This window comes from Phyllobates terribilis, unplaced genomic scaffold (assembly GCF_046119375.1).
Source record: "Phyllobates terribilis strain yellow unplaced genomic scaffold, ASM4611937v1 Scaffold_4__5_contigs__length_816908805, whole genome shotgun sequence".
Taxonomy (NCBI): Eukaryota; Metazoa; Chordata; class Amphibia; order Anura; family Dendrobatidae; genus Phyllobates; species Phyllobates terribilis.
Genome location: NW_027362764.1, coordinates 135,668,328 through 135,695,991, shown reverse-complemented (window position 1 = coordinate 135,695,991; position 27,664 = coordinate 135,668,328). Strand labels below are relative to the sequence as shown.

The 27,664-nt window shown below is 43.6% G+C and overlaps 1 protein-coding gene and 1 long non-coding RNA gene across 2 annotated transcripts in view; one reads left to right on the top strand and one right to left on the bottom strand.

Annotated features, from left to right (window-relative positions):
• The window catches only part of DNAH11 (dynein axonemal heavy chain 11), a 481,578-nt gene that overhangs the window by 430,230 nt on the left and 23,684 nt on the right, over nucleotides 1–27,664 (top strand). The window contains exons 71-81 of the mRNA XM_073677778.1: nucleotides 3,333–3,455; nucleotides 4,721–4,914; nucleotides 8,434–8,582; nucleotides 14,039–14,166; nucleotides 14,288–14,515; nucleotides 15,260–15,451; nucleotides 18,002–18,121; nucleotides 18,808–19,050; nucleotides 22,176–22,358; nucleotides 22,437–22,552; nucleotides 23,701–23,813. Of these exons, the coding sequence (XP_073533879.1) occupies nucleotides 3,333–3,455; nucleotides 4,721–4,914; nucleotides 8,434–8,582; nucleotides 14,039–14,166; nucleotides 14,288–14,515; nucleotides 15,260–15,451; nucleotides 18,002–18,121; nucleotides 18,808–19,050; nucleotides 22,176–22,358; nucleotides 22,437–22,552; nucleotides 23,701–23,813 (1,789 nt within the window). The remainder of the gene's footprint in view (nucleotides 1–3,332; nucleotides 3,456–4,720; nucleotides 4,915–8,433; nucleotides 8,583–14,038; nucleotides 14,167–14,287; nucleotides 14,516–15,259; nucleotides 15,452–18,001; nucleotides 18,122–18,807; nucleotides 19,051–22,175; nucleotides 22,359–22,436; nucleotides 22,553–23,700; nucleotides 23,814–27,664) is intronic.
• LOC141265116 (uncharacterized) overlaps nucleotides 1–27,664 on the bottom strand; it is a 213,289-nt gene that overhangs the window by 165,011 nt on the left and 20,614 nt on the right. The window lies entirely within an intron of this gene.

Below are 27,664 nucleotides of genomic sequence, written 5' to 3'. Positions count from 1 at the left end.
CTGAAGCTACCCAGTTATCAACAGTCGAATTGTCATTTTTAGGCGGCACCTATGCATGATCAGTAACCAATTTTGGTATTCTATGCCCCACCCTCTTTTTAGACTTCGCCCCCTTTTGGACAACCACACCTGTAGGGGGTACTTTAAAAAAAAAAAAAAACGCAATAGTCTTAGGACCCAGTTCACAACATATCTTACTACCTCCCTGGGCACTCTGGGATAGTACCGGCGCCACAGGAGAACTCAAGGAATGGTCCGCTACCGCCATTCTGTAAAGGGCCAACAGCTCCTGCCCTTCCTGTACCAAGTCCTGTTGTCGTTTCTCAAATGCCAGCTGTTGTTTCTCAAATGCCTGCTGAGAGTCCTGTTGTCGTTTCTCAAATGCCTGCTGCGATTTTAACAGGCACTTTAATCATTCAACAGCTTCTGTCTCATTTGCGGCTCCCTTCACAGCCTTCTTTATCAGCTCCTGCATTTCTTCAGGACACTCCATTTTGCTGCAGAACGTTTGCAGCCGGTCATCTAACCACTTCTCCATTCCATCTGGGGATACTGCTCCATTCATAGCCATTGCGGTACGCTGTTCACACTAGACACTTCACACCGCTCTCCCCGGAATATTTTCGTGGCCCCACCAAGCCACAGCAAACCAGGTTTGAGTGCGACGACAATTTTCGTAACCCCGCCGAGTTACAGCCAGATGCTTTAATCTTCGTGGCCCCGCCGAGCCACAGCAAACCAGGTTTGAGTGCGACGACAATTTTCATAACCCCGCCGAGTTACTGCCAGATACTTTAATCTTCGTGGCCCCGCCGAGCCACAGCAAGATGCTTGCATCCACATTCGTCGTCCTGTGCCTTTACCCCTAGCAACCAGGCTGCAGTTGCCCGCATTGTCCAACCAATTGTAAGGTAGCGCTAATGATCATGTTGAGGGGCACTCACTTCACCGGGTCAATTAAAGCACACATGCAACGCTTTCCGGTAATCTACAGTCCAGCAGTTTATTACACATCATAAACTGCTTATAACATAGTCCATCTCAGTGGCTAGCAAGAATGTTACACATGTAATATCCTAGAGCCTTTTCAGTGGCAGCTATGCCCGCTTGGCTTCAGATACAGACTTCAGCAAGGTACAACATCAATATTCATTTAAAGCACCGATTTACCTTTGCCGAGTCAGGCCTCTTGCCTTCCAAGGCTACTGGTGTCCCAGACACAGAGACCAGGCCTCTTGCCTTCCAAGGCTACTGGTGTCCCAGACACAGGGACCAGGCCTTTTGCCTTCCAAGGCTACTGGTGTCCCAGACACAGGGACCAGGCCACTTGCCTTCCAAGGCTACTGGTGTCCCAGACACAGGGACCAGGCCTCTTGCCTTCCAAGGCTACTGGTGTCCCAGACACAGGGACCAGGCCTTTTGGCTTCCAAGGCTACTGGTGTCCCAGACACAGGGATCAGGCATCTTGCCTCTCAAGGCTAATGGTGTCCCAGACACAGGGACCAGGCCTCTTGCCTCTCCAGGCTAATGGTGTCCCAGACACAGGGACCAGGCTTCTCCACTGTGTCAAAAAAACACCAGGATTTATATATCCTCTGTGCGCACAGGACCTGTGATGATGTCACAGTCATGTGATCAGTCACCTGAAGGGGAGGTACGTGGTCAGCCAGATATTGTTTTTAATATTTTTTTATTTATGGCATTTAGCACGTGGGATAAATTAATTACGGTATATACTTTTATAGGCTGGGCAGTTTATGGATGCGGCAATTCCAAAAATGTATCTTGTTTTAGAGCATTAGTTTATTTCCAAAATAAAACATTTTTTATTGGTAAAATTGGGCATTTTTATTTTACTTTTTTTAAATGCACAAACTCATTTTTTTCTCTTAACTATAATTATTCATTCCATAAGAGGACTTGGACATGCGATTCCTTGATCGTTCAGTAACACACTACACTACTTATGTTGTCCAGTGAATTGTAACTTGCTGATAGTGTTATTCTGACATGCTCCCTGTTAGATCCCGCATTTCATCTATTTAACATCAGACCATGAGGCCACTGTAAGGCCTCTGCTTGCCATAGCAACTCATCCTCACCCCGTGATTGTGCTGCGGTGGAACTGACAGAGGGAGCTCTTTCCTTGTCAGTCAATCTCCTCAGATGCCATCGTCACTATTGACTTAACTGTTGGGGGTTAGGGAGTTGAAGAGGTTGTCCACTACTTTAACATTGATGACCTATCCTTAGGAAAGGTCATCAATGTCTGATTAATCGGGGTCAGATACTCGGCACCCCTGCCAATCTGCTGTTGTAGGCGCGGGTGGCGGCCGCCGGACAGATATACTCACTTGCGGGGCTGGCTGTCCTCTGATGGTTTCCGCCACAGGGTATTGCACATCTTCATCCTGTTGATTTTAATAGGAGGCAGATGTGTAGTACGCACAGCGGCAACTACCAGAAGCAGATCCGCAAGTGAGTACTTCCAGCTGGCAGCCCCTGCCACCAATGACAGCTGATCGGCAGGTGTGCCGAGTGACAGCCATTGAAGACCTATCTAGACCAAAGGATAGTTCATCAATGCTAAAGTAGTGGACACCTCTTTAAGTGAAGTGATGGTCCAGTAGCAATGTAGTAATGAATCCTTTGGTATAGATGCTATGTGCATAGCAAGTTGATCTGGTCAGCTCAGCTGTTTCCAGACTTCTCAGTTTCTTTAACAGGTAACCCTGTTTCCCTGTCAGCGGTTTTAGTTCACTTTGTGCAAATTTTTATGTCATCTGGTCATCCAGATTGTCCAGGAATTAACTGAGTTGTTTAGTACTGACATTAGTGATGTGATGATTATTCCTCTATCACACTTTGCTCTCACAAATGACTGAACATCTGACTGTGTTCACACCTGCATTTGAATCTTTCATTTGTCTATATTCTTTTTAGAAGTAGACAAATGGAGTTAATATTCAAAACAGGTCAGTTGGATAACGCAGATGGAAGTTGGAGGGCCCTGTTAACTATTACGGGGTCCATCTGGGTAAAGTTATGTCACTTTTAGGAACAGCAAAAAAAGTTCTGCAGGATGCTGTCTTATTTTTCCATTCTAAAAAGGGACACATATCAGAGTTCAGACATACAACATAATAATCAATCAGACCCTCTCACTTCCATTTTGCTCATTATTTTGTTTGTCCTACTTAAAACTGAACAGACAAACTGATTTCCAGAACGCAGGTGTGAATCCAGCCTAACAATTTATTTTAGACTTCGCTGTATAAAATTATTGTAACTTGTGCATTTAATATAGATAACTGTTTTTTTTTCAACAAAAGATACTTTTAAAATCAAGGGAAATCGATTCTTTGGAATTGGACCTTTTGCTGCGCTTTCCTGTTGATCAAGTATACCAAAGTCCAATTGACTTCCTGTCCGTGCAATCATGGAGTGCCATCAAGGTAATTTTAGGAGTTAATTCATTGGGCAACATAATATGTATGAGTATCGCCATGTATAAGGAGAACCGCCCTTCCCCTCGCCACTCATGGCTGTGGCAGATTTGTATGCATGTAAACACAGCAGCCCGTCAGTCACTGTAGAGATGGGCATGGGAGTGCTCTTGCGAATATACGGGACTGATAAACTCTGGTCCCAATTCATCAAGTCTGGTGTTTTGCACGGCTGCCTTGATGAAGGCTGCACTGAAAGCAAGTTGCACCAGATTCATTAAGAGGTATGAATTTGGTACATTTTTCAATTGCCTCTCACTAGAGTAAGAAATGTACTCCAGCGAGGGACTGGAGTATATCTCTGTCAAAATGTATGCCACTTTTGAATTTGATGGGCCACGTGCAACCATACTTTTTTTTCTTTAAATCCCTTTTTTCAGTAAGTTGGTAGAACTGGCGTAAAAACCCAAAAAGCCACAAAATGTTTGCATAATTGTCAGATTTGCCAAAAGTTTGCAATGTTTCAAGCAGATTTATGCTAGAAAACTGTATAATGAATCAGGCCCTATGCGTCCAATGTGTACTCCTTTGGTGTACAGAGCACCAAATGGCACAACATTTTTGTCCCATTTTTGGCTACTATGAGTATGAACCCTCAGCCGTAATGAGGTAATATTCTGCCTTCAATACGAGCCTCTTAAGTCGACGGATGCATTTTATGATGAAACTAGGGATTATTGTAAACTATATCATAAGTTTTCTGTGATATACTGTAAATGAAGTAATAAAGAGATGCATGAAAACTATACAGTCATACCATAGGCCAGTGGTCCGCAACCTTATTTACCTGGAAAGCCACATTCAGGTGAGAGAGGGTCTTCAGACAGATTTCTTTCCCCATAGTTATATCCTGCTCCCGTCCCCCTCAAAGTAGCTTCAAGCACCACTTCCAACTGGCAGTATCATCCTATCTATAGATTACTATACTTAATTTATTTCTAAACCCTCAAGGCCGGTATATGCACATTCACATCTGCTCTTCTTTGTGGGGTTACTCGCAAAAGTCACCATCTGGAGACCTGCTCTTCATAACTTTTTGCTAGACTTAGTTCTAATTCACCAAGCTGGCAGACCGCCACGAGCCACACGTCATGGGCCCATAAGTCGCACATGGTTCCCAAGCCACAGATCAGGGACCCCTGCTGTAGGCTATATCTATTTGTCTGCTCGTAAGACGTGGTATGCTGACTGAAAGAAAATGTGGTTTTGTTTAGATGATTTCCTCACTGGAAGAATTCAGGGGGTTGGACAGAGATATTGAGGGATCAGCAAAACGATGGAAAAAGTTGGTAGAATCTGAATGCCCAGAGAAGGAGAGATTCCCTCAGGAATGGAAAAACAAGACCTCTTTACAAAGAATGGTGATCTTAAGAGCGCTGCGTCCAGACAGAATGACCTACGCTATCAGGTTTGTTATTTACATAATGATTTTTCCTTTAGGCTGTGTGCCCACTATGCATTTTTTAAGTTTTTCCGCAGCAGCAATGCCGCTGCAGAAACGCTTAAAAAAACGCTTGGCAGAAGGTCTGCCATGTTCCCCAATGATAATCCGCGAAATTTCCGCTGCAGATTATCATTGCTGAAAAAAAGCAGCACTACCAATTATTTTGCAGAAGCGCTGCGTTTTTGCCGCCATTGACTTGCTTTGGAATGCATGGATTATGCATCCCTGCATCTGTACATGCGGAATCCAATCGTTTCAATGTGCGGATGGTACCCGGGTCTGGAGGAGAGGAGACTCTCCTCCGGACCCAGGTACCATAGTCCCTGTAAAAAAAAGAATAAAATAAAAAATAAATATGATACTTACCTTCTAATGGCCCCCGGTGTGCTTGTCTTCGCTTGCCGGCAGATCACGGTGGACTGAAGGACCTTAGCTGACATAATTTAGTCATGTGACGACAGGTCCTTCAGTGTACCGCGAGCTGCCAGCAAGCCAGGACAGATCGAATCAAGACTGCGGGAGCCATTGGAGGGTAAGTATAGATTTATTTTTTTATTTTTTACCATTCTTTCGGTCACACTATATAAATCCATGCCGTTTGCATGGATTTATATAGTGTGACCAAGTTGACAAGCACTTTCCAAGTGATGCTAAAATCGCTTGGAAAGCGTTTGTCAACCCACATGCGGAAATGCAAGTGAAGAACGCTTCACATCCGCATGTCCCTGGCAGGAAAAACGCATGTACAATAAGCATGTACAATCCGCATGTACAATCCGCATGTACAATCCGCATGCGTTTTTTGTACCGGGGAGATGCAGAAACGCTCAGGAAAAAATCCAGAGCATTTCTGCATCGTGGGCACATAGTCTTAAAGACACTTTGCATTGAGCCTTTCTTCTTGGAAATGTATGAATGAATCGACAATTTGGTGGCGCCTTTTTTCTTTTGTCTGTGAGGGGTCCTCTTTAATTTAGTCAAACACATAACATTCTATAAATTCCAGTGCAAATGTAGGAAATGTCCTTATAAATTTAATAAGATTTGGGCTGCTTGGATTGAAACTCCAGTAACTGTCCTAGGTGAGATAGCCTCTTTAACCCCTTTACGACTTTGGATGTATCCATACGGCCAGGTCACATGGTACTTAACGATCTTGGACTTATGGATACGTAATATCTTTAATGCGTCATCATGACGCACTGGCGCCTTCTTACCACAAGGCACATGGAGTCGTCGGCCCGGGGGTGGCAACGCCCCCCCCCACAGCTATGATCGCTGTGATTGGCTATTCAATTCTGAACAGCCAATCACAGGGTTTGTCAGTGTTTCAGGCAATAAGATTGTCTGAAACACTGATGTCCAGTTTAGGATTGGTGCTGTAAGAGCACCAATCATAGGCTGGTGCCTAGCAATGCCAGCCTCACCAGAGCCAGCTCTGATTGGTGCGATCGACGATGACATCGATCGCACCAATCAGAGTGCACAGACGCAGTGACCGCCCTGTACTTTCTCATTATAGCTGCAGATTTGTACTCTCTCCCTCTGTGTGGCATGCTGGGCCTTGTGGTGCTACAGAAGCATGTGCCATCACACTTGCCGCTGCTATTGCCTGTGTATCGCTGCTGCTACTGCTCCTGCTGAAAAAGAGAAGAAAGAAGAGTTTCTGATCCCTGATCCTGCCTGATCCCTCTTAATCCACCCCAATCCTCTTCTCCCTCCTTTAGCCCTCTTTGTCCCCCTCTCCTTTCCTCCCCACCCCCTCTTTCTTCCGCCGAGTGCTAATCAGTACTTGATCATTCATTGTTGGCAGTTCTTTTCTTTTTAATGCGTCCTGCAGCCGCCGAGCGCAAGTCCGTGCTCGCTTGTTTCCATGACTTTTTTTGTCACTGTCCATTCCTCCCCACACACACTACTTTGCACAACCTCTGTGCGTGCATCCAGCAGCCGCCAAGTGTTGATCAGTGACGCAAATTACTGATCCGCACTCGTACTCGCTGTTTTCCACCACTTTTTTTTCCACTATCTTTCCTCCCCCTTTGCATTTGTGTGTCCTGCAGCCGCCGAGCTGATGATCAGATTTCCACCACTAATTAGCACCATTTTTGGCAAGGTCTTTTTTTTTCCTGTGTATTTTTATATTTTTTATCCCCTTTTTGCACCACATCCGTGCGTGCTCACTACAGCCGTCGAGCGCTGGTCAATAATGAACATCACTGACCGGCCTCAGATTGTAGTTTTGTTTTTTCAATAAAAACAGAATAAAAAATAATAATTTAGATTAGTTGATCGGATTGGATAAGGGAATTAAGTTAGTAAAGAGTAAAAATATACCGTAGTAATAGTTGTTTACTACAGTATTTTTTACTGAATTGGGTTAGTTTCAGCTCGAAAAAAAAGAATCATGAAAAAATACATTTTGCATTCAAAAAGTCAAATGGTGCTTCTTCAATTCCGAGCCCTGCCGTGCGCCCAAACAGTGGTTTTCCCCCATATATGGGGTATCTGCATGTTTAGGAGAAATTGTTCTACAATTTTTTGGGTCTTTTTTTGCTGTTACCCTTGTGAAAATAAAAAAAAATGTGGGGCTAAAGTAAAATTTTAGTGAAAAAAAGTGAAATGTTAATTTTTTCCTTCCATATTCCATTAATTCCTGTGAAGCAGCTGAAGGGGTAATAAACTTCTTGAATGTGGTTTTGAGCACCTTAAGGGGTGCAGTTTTTAGAATGGTGTCAATTTTTGATATTTTCTGTCAAATAGGCCAATCAAAAGTCACTTCAAATGACTTTATAACTTCCAACAAAAAAAAAATAGTTTCCAAAATTGTGCTGATGTAAAGTAGACATGTGGGAAATGTTATTTATTAACTATTGTGTGTGACATATGTCTCTGATTTAAGGGCATAAGAATTCAAAGTTTGAAAATTGCAAAATGTTCAAACTTTTCGCCAAATTTCCATTTTTTCACAAATAAACGCAAGTCTTATCCATTTTTTTTTACCACTATAATGAAGTACAATATGTCATAAAAACACAGTCTCAGAATCAGTTGGATTCGTTGAAGCGTTCCAGAGTACGGTAATTATCTCATAAAGTGACAGTGGTCAGAATTGTAAAATTTCGCCTGGTGATGAAGGTGCAAACAGCCTTGGGGGTTAAATGGGTTAAATGTACCCTATTCTTATGTGCGATTATTGTGATATACCTACGCGAATACATAAAGCCTAACAAATATGACCCAAAGGCTTGATCTGTTTAAAAACAGTGTCTGTTACTCCCCTCCGACCTGTGTTAAAATGGCTGCAGCTGTGACGTCACATCTACATGTGACTTCTGCAGTCGATCACTGGGCTTAGCGGTCTTGTGATCCTTTAAGGAATCTATCAGTCTGTACATGATGTTTCCAATTTTATATAATCTATCATTCTGTGTATGAATTTACCATATTTTATGTATTTATTGGCTCTACTATATCCCGTAACAGAAATTTTGTGGAAGAAAAACTAGGGTCAAAGTATGTGGAGGGAACACGCCCAGATTTATCCAAATCCTATGAAGAAACCAGCCCTGCAACACCCATTTTCTTTATTCTGTCTCCTGGGGTGAACCCTCTCAAAGATGTAGAGTCCCTTGGTAAGATCCATTATTTTCACCTCTTATAAGATTATTCCTATCAAAATTATGCTAGGATCACTTTACTGGCCTGCAGAGCTTATTTAAAGCTGTGGTTTAAAGCCATGGTATATTGAGTGTCCAGTGTTGTAGCCCCTTAATTTTTAACATTGGTGAGGGTCCCAGAAATCAGACCTGCACTGAATACATGGTAAGTCATATCCTAAAGTTATGCTATCACTTTGTGTGTTGGATATAAATCTGGTTTGTTATCTGATTTTAATTAATTTTGTGCATAGAGTCAGCCTTGCATTAAAATCTGAGCAGTGTAGAAAATTCAGGAAGGTCTAGGAGATTTTGTTTTATTGTGGATATAGCCTAGATACCATGGATGGCAAAAAGAACAAACAAATCAATTGTGGAACAAATCAAGCCAGACTTATCACTCAAAGCAAGAATCACTGAGCTACAACTTGCCTACTTTTAACCGCTTCCCGACCGCCCACTGTAGATAAACGTCCGCGCTGCCTGGGCTCTGTGCAGCGCGGACGTTTAAAAACGGTGGGTGGTCTTGCAGCGCTCAGGACCCCCAGGGTCCTGCAAGCGCTGTGGGAGCGGTGCAGAGCGATAGCTCTGACAGGGAACATCATCGGGACCTGATTAGATCAGGTCCCAGTGATGTTAACCCTTTGCTGTCTTCTATATACCGCGATCTATAGTGATCGCGGCATATAGAAGACAGCAGGAGGAGAGGGGGTCGTCCACTTACCTCTCCGACGACCCCTGATTCCTTTCAGGACCTGACGTTGCTATGGCAGCTGGAGGTCACATGACCGCCTCCAGCTCTGCCATATATGGTGTCCTGCCTGGCTCAGCCTGCAGCTAAGCCAGACAGGAGACTGACTGTGTGAAGATCTCATGTAATGTAATATATGTCTATTACATTACATGAGATCAGGGATCAGAAAAATAAAAATTAATGTCCCATACAGGGACTAAGTAAAAATGTAAAAAAAAAGTTAAAAAAAATGTTTTGAAACTGTTAAAAAAAAAAAAAAAAAAAATTCAAATAAACAAATAAAATATTAAACCGATAAATCCATATATTTTTGCAAAAATAAAAAAAGTACACATATTTGGTATTGCCGCGTCCGAAACAACCCGAGCTATAAAACTGTCACACTAATTAACTCCTTCTGTGCACACCGTAATAAAAATTAATAAAAAACGGAGCAAAAAACTATGCTTTTTCCTCATATCGCCAAACAAAAAGTGGAAAAAAATGCGATCAAAAAGCAAAATGGAAATAAAAATGGTACCACTGAAAACGTCATCTTGTTCCGCAAAAAACAAGCCACCATACAGCTCCATCAGCCGAAAAATAAAAAAGTTATACCTCTCAGAATAAAGCAATGCAAAAAAAATATTTTTTCTATAAAATTGTTTTATTGTGTAAAAGCGCCAAAACATAAAAAAATATACAGTACGTGTAGTATCGCTGTAAACGTACTGACCCGAAGAATAATGCCGCCTTATCACTTTTACCACACGCAGAACGGCATAAAAAAAAAACTCAAAAAACAATTCCTGAATTGTTGGTTTTTGTTAATTTTACCTCCCAAAAAACGGAATAGAAAGCGATAAAAAATGCCACGTACCCAAAAATGGTACCAATAAAAATGTCAACTCGTCCCGCAAAAAACAAGCCGTCACATGACTCTGTCGGCCGAAATATGGAAAAATTATAGCTCTCAAAATATGGCGATGCAAAAACTAGATTTTGCAAAAAAAAAGCGTCTCTTAGTGTGTGACAGCTGTCAGTCATAAAAACCCGATATAAATCTGGTATCTCTGTAATCGCACCGACCCGAAGAATAAAGTAATCTAATCAGTTATATCACACGAGGAACGGCGTAAAAAAAATAAATAAAACCAATTCTTCACCTGCTACTGATTTGTTTATTATGTCTACCAAAGATCGCAGTAAGGCTCTGCTCACATTTATCCTGCGCTCTGCGCTGAGCACTTACGCCGGAGTTTCCGTGTAAATCTCTGAAATATGTGATTCAGCCAGAACCCATGACGGAAGATTCCCTGTAATGAGGCAGATATAGGCCACTGTGGACGCCGTCTAGCCTGGGATCCCACGGTGTCATTTGTTTTAGGCGTGCATAAAAGTGCCGTTGGCCACAGTTTTGTGCACTTCTGAAAAAAAGGACACCGCTAAACAGAGGCCAGACGGAGTCCAGAGTAACTCTGCTGACTCATTATAGTGAATGGATCCCGCAGGGGTTTCATCTGAATTACATCACTTGGAAATTTAGATGGAAACCCCGATGTAAGTGCTCAGCCTAGAGCGCCGGATAAATGTTACGTAAAATGTTCCCAATAAAAGCTTCAACTCAGTTCTGAAAAAAAGCTAGTCCCCACTCAGGTCCGTCATCTGTTAAAAATATAAGGGACTTCCAAGTTACTGGTAGCAGAAAGGCTCTGGAAAAGCAAAATGACCCTTGCCCCCCAAAAGAAATTCAGAAAATTTTGTGCTCCCAAATCCAAATGCCTATTCTACAATAATTTGTTCTCCAATTGTCAAATAGCACTCCGTACCCCCCAGATCTCACCGTATGGCTGAGCGGTACGATACAGCCACATATGGGGTATTGACACTTTTAGAAGAAATTGTGTGACACATTTCGGCACCATTTTTACCCATTGCCCTGTGTGAAAATGTAAAATCTGAGGGTAAAACATTTTTTTGTGGTAAAAATAGAATTATGCTTTTTTCACTGCCCAATGGTATAAATTTAAAAATTAAAAAATACTCACTACTTCCCTAGATGAATTCCTTGAGAGGTGTAGTTTACAAAATGGGGTCACTTGTGGGGGTTTCTGCTGTTTCGGCATGTCAGCGACTCTTCAAATGTGACATGGTGTCTGCAACCTATCCCAGCCAACATAGCGCTCCTTTCTCTTCCGAACCCTGCCGTACACCAAAGCAGTGGTTTTCCCCCACATATGGGGTATCGGCGTGTTCAGGAGAAATTGCACAACAAATTTCATGGTGCAATTTATCCTGTTACCCTTATGATAATGCAAAATTAGGGAATGAAAAACATATTTTGTGGGAAAAATGTGAAAATTTTATTTTTATGGCTCAATATTATAAACTTCTGTGAAGCAGCTGGGGGTGCAAGGTGCTCACCACACATATAGATAAGTTCCCTAAGGGGTCTAGTTTCCAAAATGGTGTCACTTGTGGGGGGTTTCCACTGTTTAGGAACATCAGGGGCTCTCCAAACGCAACATGGCGTCTGCTAATTATTCAGACAAATTTTACATTCAAAAAGTCAAATGGCGCTCCTTCCCTTCCAAACCCTGCCATGTGCCCAAACAGTGGTTTTCCCCCACATATGGGGTATCGGCGTGTTCAGGAGAAATTGCACAACAAATTTCATGGTGCAATTTATCCAATTACCCTTATGATAATGCAAAATTAAGGGATGAAAAACGTTTTTGTGGGAAAAATGTGAAAATTTTATTTTTACAGCTCAATATTATAAACTTCTGTGAAGCACCTGGGGGTGCAAGGTGCACACCACACATCTAGATAAGTTCCCTAATGGGTCCTTCCCTTCCGAACCCTGCAGTGTGCCCAAACAGTGGTTTTCCTTCACATATGGGGTATCAGTGCGCTCAAGAGAAATTGCACAAAAAATTTTGGGGTCCATTTTTTCCTGTTACCCCTGTGAAAATAAAAAAAAAATGGGTCTAAAGTAACATTTTTGTGAAAAAAGTTAAATGTTAATTTTTTTCTTCCACATTCCAAAAATTCCTGTGAAGCACCTGAAGGGTTAATAAAGTTCTTGAATGTGGTTTTGAGCACCTTGAGGGGTGCAGTTTTTAGAATGGTGTCACTTTTGGGTATTTTCTGTCATAAAGACCCCTCAAAGTGACTTCAAATATGATGTGGTCCCTAAAAAAATGTTTTTGTAAATTTTGTTGGAAAAATGAGAAATCGCTGGTCAACTTTTAACCCGTATAGCTCCCTAACAAAAAAAAATTTTGGTTCCAAAATTGTGCTGATGTAAAGTAGACATGTGGGAAATGTTATTTATTAACTATTTTGTGTGACATATCTCTCTGATTTAAGGGCATGAAAATTCAAAGTTTGAAAATTGCAAAATTTTCCAAATTTTTGCCAAATTTCTGATTTTTTCACAAATAAACGCAAGTGATATCAAAGAAATTTTACCACTATCATGAAGTACAATATGTCACGAAAAAACAATCTCAGAATCAGGGGAATCCATTGAAGCGTTCCAGAGTAATTGCTTCATAAAGTGACAGTGGTCAGAATTGAAAAACTTGGCCCGGTCACGAAGGCAAAAACAGGCTCTGGCGCGAAGTGGTTAACACATCATACAAAGAGAACAATCACTGGAAAAGAACATCATGGTCGGAAGAATAGAAGGAACAAGGCAAAGAGGAAGGCCATCAACCCGATGGCTTGATACAAGATAACGGCGGAAAAGACCCTGGTGGACCTATCTAGGATTGCACAAGATCCACACCCATGGGAGTGGTGAATATTCATGAACTTTAATAGCGGGCACACTGACAAGCAAGCGCAGCAGGAGCTGTACTGCGGGTACAGTGTGTGCGCTACTAGGGAGAATGAATGGTCACTGTTCCCCATACACGCAGTCCCTGCGTGGGGAGCTGTGACTATTCCGGCACAGACCGGGACACAGCGCTGGTGGAGAGAGCAGGTGAGTATCAGTGTTTATTTTTTTTCTGTGCAGCGTGACAGTGATCAGGGGGTGCCAAGCATACGCGGATGAGTGGGGCCATACATACAGGGATGAAGGGTACCATACATACCGGGATGAGGGGGGCCATACATACCAAGAACTGCGCTGCAAGCACAATGTGCCGGTTACTAAGAAAAATGAATATTCACTGCTCCCCATGCCCAGTGTAGGCTGCAGCAGGCCGCTGCTGTCTCCTGTGCCCCGCAACTCAACCGGTCGCTTCTCCCACAACCCAATAAAGACGCACTCCCCACTTTCCTCCAAAATTTTGGAGGAAAAAAGTGCGTCTTATAGTCCAAAAAATACGGTAATTATTCTTGCACCTACTGGATTAAATTTGGATATTTGTGATTCAAACAACAGTTTCTTAGTTACAGTATGTGTAAATATCATGCAGTGTAATGAAGTATTATATGACCTATTTTAGAATATACATCTGTACGCCTCTGCCCGACTTTTGTTTGTTTTCACTTTGCTAATTTTTTAATGAGTTCCACGCTAAATTATCTTGTGTCACTTTTTTCAAGTGAATCTATAACTTATTTTTGGAGATATGAGATTTATTTTTACATGTACATACTATGGTTTTCTTCTTGTCTGTCCTTTTGAAAGGGATTTGCTCCCTTAAGTTTCCACTTACAGTAACATACCTTCCTAATTTATTAGGTAATAAACTTGGCTTCACTATCGACTCTGGAAAATTCCATAACATTTCACTAGGCCAGGGGCAAGAAAAGGTAGCAGAGGACACTATGGAGAAGGCCGCAGAGCAAGGACACTGGGTGATCCTGCAGGTATCTGAGGGAGTCTGCGCATTATTATACTTCTTATAACTTTTATTAAATAACATCTGTAATGTAATATTTGTTGCTATGTATCTTTATATGTTTGACAATTGTATGTTTCTTTCCACAGAATGTTCATTTAGTGGCCAAATGGTTGGTGACTTTGGAAAAACTTCTTGAGAAGTACAGCACTGGGACTCACAAGGATTACCGAATCTTCATAAGTGCTGAGCCGGCAGCATCTCCAGAAGAACATATCATTCCTCAAGGAATACTGGAAAATTCCATCAAAATCACTAATGAGCCACCCATGGGAATGCTGGCGAACTTACATGCAGCACTCTACAATTTCAATCAGGTAAATTGTAGAGAAAATGTTAGTCCACTGTATAATTATGAATCTTCATTTTAAAAGGTGTTCATAAATTCATTTCTGAGGCCAGAAGAAACCATATTACCATCAGTGTATTGAATCAGTTCACCAGTTTCCCGTGTAACTGCACTCTAAAAATAAAGGGAAAGCTCGTAATCAGCAGGGTGATTCGAATCAGTCCGTCTGATTAGAAGTTGCCCGATTGCAGGAAGAAAGGGGGTTAAAAAAATAAAGGAAAAATAGAAAGAAAAAGTTTCAAATACTCCGTAGCTTTTGTTGCTCCATTCCTGCTCTGAGGTCAATCTGAGGCCTGTGATTAGCATCGCGCAGTCACGGAGCCCCCCATATGAGGCCACTCAGTAATGGAAGAACAGTAGATCAGGGAGCGGCGGAGGCAGTGTAAAAGCAGGTGAGGAGAGGTGACTACAATATTATTTTAACCTCTCAATAAAATCTAGGATAATCGCAGCCAGATGACTTCCAATTTTGCTAGATTCATGCCAATCAACGCTTCAAAAATTTGGACTCTGGCAAAATTGAATTCTGAATACGTTTTACTCATTTCTAGCCAAGTGGCCTGCCTTTCTGGGAGATTTTTTAATTTCTCTTTACCATAAATTATTTTTTTTCTGTACATGTTTAATAGTTCATAATGCTAGATAAGATTTAAAATGTATTTTTTTATGTACTGTATTTGGTCATTCTATGATATGTCTGTGTATTTTCCAGGACACACTAGAAATGTGTGCGAGAGAGCATGAATTTAAGAGCATCCTTTTCTCTCTTTGCTACTTTCATGCTTCTGTTGCCGGGAGACTTAAATTTGGTCCCCAGGGTTGGAATCGCAGCTATCCATTCAATGCTGGAGACTTGACTATATGTGTTAATGTTTTATACAACTATTTAGAAGCCAATACAAAGGTAAGTGGGGTGCCACTAATTTAAGGTGAATAACTTGCTAATATCTTATACTAACAGTCTTTGAACTGTTTAAGAAACAAATAACGGCATCGGGTAAAGACTTATACATGTGGAGACATAACTTTGTGGCCATTAATAGAGTTGTATATGAAAATTAGCTTGCTGATGTTACCACCTCAGGAAATGGCTCCGACTCATCACTGAACCTTCCCAACTCCTTCCCCTTGTTCATTGACATCATCAATGTTCTGCTACGTCATCATTTTTTGGCACACTGAAGCCATCAACTAACACCAAAGGGGGAGAGGTATTAGTGCTAAGAATTAAAGCATTTACTAGATACTGGTCTGACGCCCCTCATCCAGCCATACCAGAACTCACACTTTGCACTGACGAGGGGCAGTACCCCCGAAACACAGTGTCTGCAAATTGAGTTTCTGGTTCTGGCTTATATTTTAAGTCATGTGATAAGGCTCGTTAAAGGTTCACTATTGACCTTTTAGGATGGCTACTTCCTGTAGGTGGCAATAGAGTTCTAGTCCTCTTCCTCTCTGAAGAGACAATTAGCATTTACTTTATAATTCTTTTATCTGTGACATTTTCCGAGTTCATCTTCGATGATTTCTGACCACATCAAAGTTCAACTTTAATGTGGTCTGTGTTCATAAATCCGCTGTGGTGGTCAGAACGAAAGACATATAAAACAGTTATAAACTGCTTGTCAGACCCATCTCACCGACAGATTCTCCATTAAAGGGAACCGGTCACTAGCTTTTCCCAAAATAAACCAAGAATGCCTCTTTCACGGCAGTCTAGCTAGCTGTATGTAATTCCACAGCCCCCTCTGCAGATCCCCAAAAATATATTTTATAATCCCCCCATATGGCACGGTCTTGTCACTGGTATTTCTTTATCCTTGCAGTCACAGTCCTCTTTTCCTACTTCATGTGAATGACACGTCTTACATCAACCACACAATCCCCCCCAGTCTTGCTCCTGCTTAGGTGTACTTCACTTTGCACTGCTGAGGGCAGAGAAAAGTACTGTAATGTGCATGCGCCGACTTTACTTCTGGGTCATTAGCGCTCTATGGCCTCTCCCGGCAAATGTGCATTGCAGTTCTTTGCTCTGCCCTCAGCAGGTCAGAGTACGCCATTGCAGGAGCAAGATTGGGGTGCTGTGGGAATGACGTAGGATGCGTCATCCACATGAAGCAGGGCAGGAGGACAGCAATTGTGAGGATAGAGGAGGCTCCTAAGCAAGACCAGCAACACTCATCAGACCGGACCACACTGTGGAAGGATTAAAAAACAGTTGTTTTTTAGGAGGTGTAGAGGGTGTTGGGAACTTATATACAGCTTGATAGTCTGCAGTAAAAGAGGCTTTAAAAGTGGTGGCTTCAGTTTATATTTGGAAAACCTGGTGACCGATTCCATTTAACTTATGAAGCCTGCAATGTGAAGGGAAACAAAAAGCTGGTAAAAAAAACAACCTGTGCAAAAACTTTTTTTTTACAAGCACTTAAAAAAGAAAATATTCATGTCATTAAAGTCCCACCTCTCAGTTGACATAACAAATGTAGTATTAATCTACAGTAACAATACCGCAGTCTCTAACTGGTTCTTTCCGTAAATCATATTACTAATGAGAAATACAATATATTAAAGAGGATGAACAGCATGCGCAAAACAATGGCTGTTTGATTTTTTCCCAGAAACCGCACTACACACCTCATGGGTTACTGTAACACTGCCTTATTTTGTTTGTCGTCTTGCTGAAAAAATATTAGGGAAAGAAAGTGATATTTGATTTTTGTAATGGTACATGAGGCAACACACTGTATCCAGAGAATATACTGTTACACCACCGTAAAAAATGTTATCAATGATAAAGTGCTATCAGAAAAAGTCAAAACCGTCAATGAAAATGCCCTTTATTCTGTTAACAAAAGCAGTGCTTTACATGTACATGTGTTCCTTATTCATTAGGCAGGTAATGAAGCATTTGCAAAAATGTAATTACATACAGCAAATCTGACAGTTCTTAACATTGCATTAATAATCACTACAATTAGTTTTGATGATGGAAGCAATTTGCAACGCGTCACATACATAAATAACACTGCGATTTTTTTTGTGCATGTCATTTTTATGTATTAGGGATGCCACCTTGTTGTGACATTCCCACTGATACTCGACTTGAGATGAAATTAAGGTGAGATGAGTGATTTTATTTCAAAAGTAAAACAAGTTTATGCCATAGTTATTAAATTAACAAGGTGACTTTGAAAAATAATACTTAGGTGGGCTGAGCCGCAATGTTTGTGCCGAGTGCTTTTAACAGTTGGCATATAGACCCAAGTTATTTTCTAGAACATATCGTATGTGTGATTATGGCAGGTTACAATCTCTAACTGATATTGTTATTAAGAACTATAACACCTAATATAATCTGTTAACATGAGAAAAATTTCCAGGATCTTTCAAAAGCTGTTCTAGTGTAGGGAATGTATTTGCCTTACTTAAAATATGTTTTTATTATTGAATGCAGGTACCTTGGGAGGACTTGCGCTATCTGTTTGGAGAAATTATGTACGGTGGCCACATAACTGATGACTGGGACAGAAGGTTATGTCAGACATACCTAGAGGAATTTATGAGTCCAGCACTGGTAAGAGACGAGTTATTATGCAAGATTACATCTTAATAAATTATCACTTCTACTTTATTCCATACTTGTAATCGGTGGATTCAATAGAGTATTGCGTGATACCTAAACCCAGATTACCAAAGAGAAATGTGGCTTACAAAAAAAAGACGTGGTCGGGATACTGAAGGGAAGGTCATCACTGTTGGGATCAGAAGGGGTAGTCCCGTAGAGACAATTATGGATGGACAAGATCTTGTACTGATATACCCAAATGCACGAGCTCTCTATAATGATATTCACGTGCCCATGGGGTGCAAGGATTTTGACCAGTGATCTGGGTGTGTTCCTCCATAGTCAGCCTTAATAATGAAGTTAATCAAAAGGCCCAATTAGTATGGTCCCCAGAATGTTGTAGGCATCCTGATTACAATGTGGAGATGATGTCAGTGTTTCTCCCTTCCTATTGCTTTCATTCAGTAGTTCACACTCCATTCTTCATTACTCTTACTTGTTGTAATGATTACATTTGCTCATTTTTCTGATTTACATGTAAAAAGTAACAGCGAATATACAATCTACCAGCTGTAACGTATTGATACGATTTATTTGATTTGATTTTGGTCACTAGGGTATAGATTTAGAAACTAATATAAGTGAATGAATATTTTTTTTCTTTACTGAATAATCTCTGTCTTTTTCACATTTAGCTTGACGGTGAGTTGTCGTTAGCTCCTGGATTCCTGGCTCCACCAAATTTGGATTACATTGGATACCATACTTATATAGATGATATGCTGCCATCAGAAAACCCTGTTTTGTATGGGCTGCACCCAAATGCTGAGATTGAGTTCCTAACAGTGACTTCTGATAACTTGTTCAAGACCATATTAGAAATGCAGCCTAAAGATACCCTGATAGGTGAAGGATCAGGAATGACCGCAGAGGAGAAGGTACATAACGGATGTCTGCAACAACTCTTCCCATTTGTACATAGATCCTAGGTGATGAGCTTGCCCTCACTGTTTGTCAGTGTGCAGAATTTTTTGTATGTTCCTGAAATAAATTGTGCTGTAGAAATGCGGGATTGAAATGTTGAAGATGGCAATACTCATTTGATAGCAGTTGGCCAAATGTTTTGCCTGACATTGATAGCAGTTGGCCAAATGTTTTGCCTGACAGCTGTTCCTCTCAACCCCTTCATACTTTTACTTTACTCTTTCAACTGTGTGGAGATGGAAATAAACTGCTGACACTTCTGGCGGAAATTCATATCCTGTGAAAACTAATGGATCCGATACAGTGGGGAAAAAAAGCATTTAGTCAGCCACCAATTGTGCAAGTTCTCCCACTTAAAAAGATGAGAGAGGCCTGTAATTGACATCATAGGTAGACCCCAACTATGAGAGACAAAATAAGAAAACAAATCCTGAAAATCACATTGTCTGATCTGGAAAGAAATTTTTTTCAAATTTTGGTGGAAAATAAGTATTTGGTCAATTACAAACAAGCAAGATTTCTGGCTCTCACAGACCTGTAACTTCTTCTTTAAGAGGCTCCTCTGTCCTCCACTCATTACCTGTAGTTCTGGCACCTGTTTAAACTTGTTATCAGTATAAAAGACACCTGTCCACAACCTCAAACAGTCACACTCCAAATTCCACTATGGTGAAGACCAAAGAACTGTCGAAGGACACCAGTAACAAAATTGTAGCCCTGCACCAGGCTGGGAAGACTGAATCTGCAATAGGAAAGCAGCTTGGTGTGAAGAAATCAGCTGTGGGAGCAATAATTAGATAATGGAAGACATACAAGACCACTGATAATCTCCCTCGATCTGGGGCTCCACACAAGATCTCACCCCATGGGGTCAAAGTGATCTCAAAAACGATGAGCAAAAATCCCAGAACCACACGGGGGGACCTAGTGAGAGAGAGTTGGGACCAACGTTACACAGGCTACCATCAGTAACACATTACACCGCCAGGGACTGAAATCCTGCAGTGCCAGACGCGTCCCCCTGCTTAAGCCATTACATGTCCGGGCCCATCTGAAGTTTGCTAGAGAGCATTTGGATGATCCAGAAGAGTATTGGGAGAATGTCATATGGTCAGATGAAACCAAAGTAGAACTGTTTGGTAGTGTTTGGAGGAGAAAGAATGCTGAGTTGCATCCAAAGAACACCATACCTACTGTGAAGCATGGGGGTGGCAACATCATGCTTTGGGGCTGTTTCTATGCCAAGGGACCAGGGCGACTGATCCGTGTACATGAAAAAATGAATGGGGCCATGTATCGTGAGATTTTGAGTGCAAACCTCCTTCCATCAGCAAGGACATTGAAGATGAAACGTGGCTGGGTCTTTCAGCATGACAATGATCCCAAACACACCACCAGGGCAACGAAGGAGTGGCTTCCTAAGAAGCAGTTCAAGGTCCTGGAGTGGCCTAGCCAGTCTCCAGTTCTAAACCCTATAGAAAACCTTTGGAGGGAGTTGAAAGTCCGTGTTGCCCAGCGACAGCCCCAAAACATCACTGCTCTAGAGGAGATCTGCATGGAGGAATGGGCCAACATACCAGCAACAGTGTGTGCCAACCTTGTGAAGATTTACAGAAAACGTTTGACCTCTGTCATTGCCAACAAAGGATATATAACAAAGTATTGAGATGAACTTTTGTAATTGACCAAATACTTATTTTCCACCAAAATTTGAAAAAAAATTCTTTCCAAATCAGAGAATGTGATTTTCAGGATTTGTTTTCTCATTTTGTCTCTCATAATTGAGGTCTACCTATGATGTCAATTACAGGCCTCTCTCATCCTTTTAAGTGGGAGAACTTGCACAATTGGTGGCTGACTAAATACTGTATGTGGCTGACCACTGTATGTTGAAATCCAAAATGCCTAATCATTCTTTCCCACACATCTGTTATTAGCGGAGAGGTGGGACACCCCTGTGAGCATTAGACAGCCGATCGTTGGATGAATACCAGGTTGGACTGTATTTCATCCAATGAGTATGGTCACCTTTGATTTCTTACTGATCTGTTCCATTTTTGGCTGGTGTTGTATAACTGGCCATGGTTTCACTAGGCGCCAGTACTTTACAATATTTTTGTTGTGCCATTGCATAGTAGGGAGTCTCCTGCTTACAGCTAGGCACATGATAGTAAGGAGGATGGCGATGGCTAATCTCCTGAGACGCATAGAGAAGATCTCTATTTTTTCCAAAAGTAGTTGCAGTCTTACACAAAATACCATTGAAGAACAATATTATATACGATGATGACTAGACCTCATTCATGCTTCACGTAGGTGTCCTACTCGTGTCGCCCGCAGATAGAACATGTACTCATTATCTATAGAGCTGTTCATATGTCTGGATTTTCTTGTGGGCTATGTGTCCACAGAAATTCACGGAGTCATGTCCAATTTTGATCAAAGTCAGGGATCATAATCACCAATTCAGGTGGATCCTCTAAGCCTCAGGTCCCTGGGCGTTGATGTAGCAAGCTGGAAGGCACGTGGGCAGCAAGGACTTGGCACACACTCTCAGTAATGTCCGGAGCAGCAGGATGGATGAAGTGGAACCTAGCAGGGATGGAAGCAAGTAAAGCACAGTGTGCACAGATGGTGGAGCACACCAAGCATAGGGGTCTAGAGTCTCAATCCCAAAACACAGGTGTGAGGCAAGGGGCGTTCAATAGGTCTAGGGAGATAATGTCATAATCCACATCGGGCAACCTACAAAACCTGATGTGGAGCACAACACACAACAGAGGGCAGTAGACCCAGGAAAAGAGAGTGAAGCCCATGATACCAGGGACACGTGGGTAACACCAATACAAGTCTATGGTGGGTCCATGAAGAATTACTGACAGCACTCAGTGCCATTCGTCTTTTGTCCATTTTTAATGTTGTACTGGGCAGAGAAAATCACTGATAGTAAAAACTGACATACTGACCAAACACATGAAAATTGGACTGTTTTTTTTTGTTTGTTTTTTGAGTATTAGAAAAAACACTGACATCTGAATGAGACCTTAAACTGAGCCTTTCTTCACTTTATTCGTGTTAGGTTAAGAATATAATTGATGAGATTCTGGAGAAGCTCCCAGAAGAATATAACTTACAGGAGATCATGCAGAAGACAACAGAGAGAAGTCCATACATCCTTGTCTGTTTCCAGGAATGTGAGCGAATGAATGTGTTAATGAGAGAGATCCGGAGGTCTCTTAAAGAATTAGACCTGGGGTTAAAGGTACAGATTGTTTTAATAGAATGTTTTAGAACATGAGATCGCATGAAAATGACATGATGTTTCTTCCCATCACTCCAGGGAGAATTAACTATTTCCTCAGATATGGAGGCACTACAACTTGCATTGTACTATGACAGTGTTCCTGACTCATGGACAAGACTGGCGTATCCATCAACGTTTGGATTAGGGCATTGGTGAATATTCTTTTCTATTGCCTTTTACAATGTATAAAATATATTCATGCGACAATGTAAAATTAGATGTCATTCATAGCAGATGACATTTCAGTTCACACAGTATTCAGATGTAATATTCATTCTACTATGGGATAAATCTGTCCATCAAAGAGTACGGGGGTTTTCTGGTTGTAAGTTGATCAAAGCATAATTATTGTATAATAAGGAATTGTGAGAAGTATTAGGATTCATTAAATTTTTTGCATCGTTTATTTACTTTCAACCAGAAAGAATACTTTCTTTTAGGAAACTGCAGACACTGGGCTGGCAACTCTAAAGCTGACCTTAACCATCCAGATTATTTTATTTGACATACAAAATGTCTAATTTATGAATCCCACTAAATTCCAAATGTACTGTATAGCCATAGATCCTAATTAAATATTAATTGCACTTTTTTTTTCATATATCAACAGTACAAGTGAAGATAAGAATGTTTGTAATATATCTTATTAGAGAAAAATCCCCCCTAACCCCACAAATCAGTCACTTCTGCTCTTCCGCACTGATCATTGCCTCTGAAAAAGTCTGTCTTCAGTGAGGAAATAAATTATACTTGCTTCCTATAGAAGTCTATGGAACGTAGAAGGGGAAGGATCTGGAGGGAGGCGGAAGCAAAAAGACACAGAGAAACTGCAGAAGTTTCTAGTGCAGAGGGAAAAACTATTTAAAATGCAAGACATAAGTCATATAATGGCCTGAAATAGTGTTATTCCTCATACAGTCATGGACGAAAGTGTTGGAACCCTTGAATTGGTTTCCGAAAATGAAGTATTTCTCCCAGAAAATTATTGCAATTACACATGTTTTGTTATATACGTTTATTTCCTTTGTGTGTATTGGAACAACACAAAAAAAAAACTGTGAGAAAAAGCAAATTGGACATAATTTCACATGAAACCCCAAAAATGGGCTGGACAAAATTGTTGCAAATTTTCCAAAATTGTGGGTAAACAACTTTGTTTCAAGTATATCATGCTTGTTCAAACTCACCCGTGACAAGTAACAGGTGTGAGCAATGTGAAAATCACACCGGAAACCAGATAAAAAGAGAAGTTGACATTTACTTCGTCAGTAAATGCATTTATGTTCTTTCATTTTTTCAGGATTAATGATCTTTTATTGAGATGCCGTGAACTGGATATGTGGACACAAGACCTGGTCTTGCCAGCAGTAGTGTGGCTCTCGGGATTTTTCAATCCACAGTCATTTTTGACCGGTAAATACTACAAAATTACTGATTTTCTATTAACTGTGTTAAATATTGTTATATGACTTCTTAGCTTGTGCAATAAAAACATGTATCTAGAGAGTAAGTTTCTTCAAAATGATCTGGTTCTTTAACACTGGCCCATGGCTGTTGTTTAATAGTCTGTTTCGAAAGGCCGACCACGCTTCCCTAGCTCACAGAACAATCATTAATATGTTATTCTGTGAGCATATAATACCATTGTTGTTGGCCGCACATGTTCTATTTACTTAGGACAATGTGTTGCCAAGAATGATGTTTTTTTTTAAGTAAGCCGCAAAATCATTTCACCTTACAAATGAGCGTTTTGGTTATTCACTGGGCGACTGGCAGCCTGTTGAGACAGGCTAATTATGCTAAAACAAGCGTTCTAGGAACCACCCTTGCAGATAATTAACCTGCTTAAACAAGCTGCTAATCACTGAACGAATGGCCAAAACAATCGGCCAGTGTAAATGTGCTCTTAGATTATGTTCACAGTATTTACCAAATGTATCTGTAGCACCCTGAGGATTCGGCTGCTACAGGGGTATTGCACCTCAACCCAGAGGTGTGATATTCCACTCCCGGGTAAGGAAGGAGTGTGGATCTGAGCTCGGTAGGCTGCATGCACTACACACATCCCATTTCCGAGGAGCAGACCGACGGTACTCCCACTTAGAAATGTGCAGGTACGACCGAGTCTGTTCCTGGCTGGAGTGGGAGGGGGGTGGTACATCCCAAGTAGTGTAGGGGCAGATAGGGGGAGCAGCCTGGGTAAAGATAGGAGCTCATTGGGTGCTGGTCACCTGAGCTCACACATAGAGGGTGTATATAAGGTGGGCACCAACTAAGAACAGGGTCAGTTGCAGAGAGGAAGTCTGAGAGCAGAGAAGAAGGACCCAGAGTGAGAGAGGAGAAGAGAGAGAGAGACCCAGAGGGGGAAACAGCAGAAAAGGACTCCAAGATCCCAACTTAAATCCCCGGGTGAAGAGTCGGCACAGGGTACCGGAACCCAAGCTGGTGGGGGGGCAAAACACACCCCAGCCAGAGACCGGAGACCGTGGGCAGCGTTTGTCACGGTCACCCATCACATCCACCCCGAAGGCACACCACATGAAGGGTCAGGGAACCCAAGGCCAAGGGTGTCCCAACAGAAGGCCCGAGGGAGCTGGACCTAGGTGGATCACTGGTGGGGACGGCCAGAGAACGGGACAGAAGGAGAGCTCAGGGCCACGCTCCGGACTTGTTTGGGGGTTGGCTGGATCCAGGACCTGGTGGACGCAGCACGGCTCGGGTGGTCACTCGAAGCTGGAGTGACCGGTACAACATCTGCAGTAAGTAAACACCCTTAACTGCACAACCCGACTCTGTCTTCATTGCCGTCTGCACTGCACCACCACAACCCCCATCCTCTGCACCTGTCCCCCCTGAGGCTATACCCCTCCCGTTGGGGGTTATCCCACCAAGCTGCGCACCCACCATCAGCCTCAGCGGACCCTGCTGCAGCGGCGGCCACAGTGACCGCATCACAACGGGTGGCGTAGTCGACACAAAAGAACTCTTAATAACATCTGTAGGACTGCCACATAACACTGAGCTTGACGCCCTGGGCACGGGCCGGGTCACAGCCGCTCGGAGACTACAACCCCCCATCTGATCCGGTGCCGGGTATTCCCCTCAAAAAGGAATATGTCCCAGGGGGCGCGTCAACTTTGGCGTAGTCGGCAGGATTACGTGCCCACAACAACCGGGTACTGCGTGCCTGAAGAAAAGTGCAAGTTTACCTCAGAAAGAAGTCTCCCGCCGGTTCCGGAGGGTCCACGCCATCGGACCCCATCACAGGTCGTATCCCGCCGATTGTCCGCCATTTCCAGCTTGTTCCCGCCATCTGCAGAGTTTCCCGCCACTGGGCGACGCTTCCCGCCAAATCCGAAGATTTCCCGCCTTGGAAGAGCAGCGGACGCCATTATGGGCGTGCCAAAGGAGGGCAAGAGGCCGCCTCCCATCGTGGGCCAGGACAGAAAATGGCGCCAAAAGTGGAAACCGCCCCCACCAACAGAGACTGTGATGCTAGAGGTGTCTGTCAGCGTGAAAGAACTGCCCCTGGAGCTGACAATCACCAAGTGGCCCCGGGACCGCCTTCGAAGTGGGAGGACTGAGAAGAAGAGAGCAAAGATGGGTGTCGCCTGGAGCAGTCTGGAGAGAGCGCACCCGGAGGCAAGAAGCCTGGAGAAGAATATCGGAGGAGCTTACCCGGAGATGGCGAGAAAGCAGAGCAGCACCGGCCCGTTGGCCAGGAGCCTGCTAGAAACAGAGGAGGGAGAGCAGAGCAGCACCGGCCCGCTGGCCAGGAGCCTGCTGGAGACAACGGAAGGAGAGCAGAGCAGCACCGACCCGTTGGTCAGGAGCCTGCTGGAAACAACGACCCCACTAGGCCTAGTGGAGGTCCTAGCACAGCTCCCCCGAGACCGGGAGTGTGCACAGACCGCTCTGGAGGGCCTCGCAAGGAGGATGGCCCGGGTGCAGCGAGAGACGTTGGCGGAGTGGAGCCGTGAGATGGCCCAGCAGACCGAGACCTGTGAGCGGAGCACGCCACCCGAGACGAGGAGACAGACCGCCTCTGAGGATGACGCGGGAGGACTGAAGGCCGGAGACGGCGCCGAGAAGGGAGCCGAACGAGTGGAGGCAGGTAAAGGGGACGTCTATACCCCAGACCGGGAAACCGCGTACCTGCCCCAGCTCCCCGTCGCAGAGCCCGAAGTCTATCCTGCCGTGCCCGTCGCTGCAACGTCACCGCCGCAGACTAGGCCTCAAACGGGAGCCGCGACCCCTGTGACGTCACACGCCTCGACCCCGAGCGTGACCAAGCAGGAAGTACCACCAGCCTGGTCGCAAGGCCTAGTACCCCCGGGCGCCGCATCACCAACAGCGCCCCCTACCTCCGCGGAGCCTCCGGCCTGGCCGCAAGGCCAGGTAGCCCAGGGCGCCGCCGTCCTAACGGTGCCCTTCACCTTCCAGGTGCCCCAGGCCTGGCCGCAAGGCCTGGGCAACCCGGGCGCCACCACCGCCGCGCCCGCGCCCGTAAAACCAAGGGTGCCACACCTGGGGGAGGACTTGTTCAGCCAGCTCACATGGCCGGACGGGCGGCCCTTCATCTGGCCCGAAGAATTCCATGAGCTGGAACGGCAGCAGAGACTAGGGCCCTTGTGTGAGCCCCTGATTCCGGCTCCGACGCCCGTGGCACGGATCTCGCCCCCGCTTGAAGAGGCCCAATTTGAGTGGGACCCCACCGGAGAAGACCTAATGGGGTTCACTCAGGAAACCAGGGCAGCTGCAGCGGAGCGTGCTGAGTGTTGCCGACAGCAGCTCGAAGAGTTTGCGAGGGAGCGGAGAGAGAGGCGGGTCCGGGAACAGCAGGCCCAAGTACGGAGTGCCGAGCAGAAGAGCCGGACCAGGAGGGACCCCCGTGCAGCGCATTGTCCCCGCACCATCGGGACAGTGATCAAGTTCAACCAGCAGCATGGGTGGGGCTTCATCCGAGACAACAACACCCCCGGCGACGTCTTTGTCACGCGCAGAGACGTGGAGTCCCATCTGCCGGAGGGGCACAGAGGTCGTGACCTCTACATCGGAGACGAGGTCACCTTCACCCGGCACAAGTGTGCCAAAGGACCTTACGCCCTCCACGTACACCGCCTGACGGAGGAGGAGTTGCGGTGCGAGGGGGAGGAGCAAGAGGACCCGGACGGGTCTGAAGTTACAACCAGCTACAAGCAAAGAGCAGGAGGAAGACGCCGTTGAGTGCGGCAGAGCAGTAGATGTAAATAGTTACCCGACCG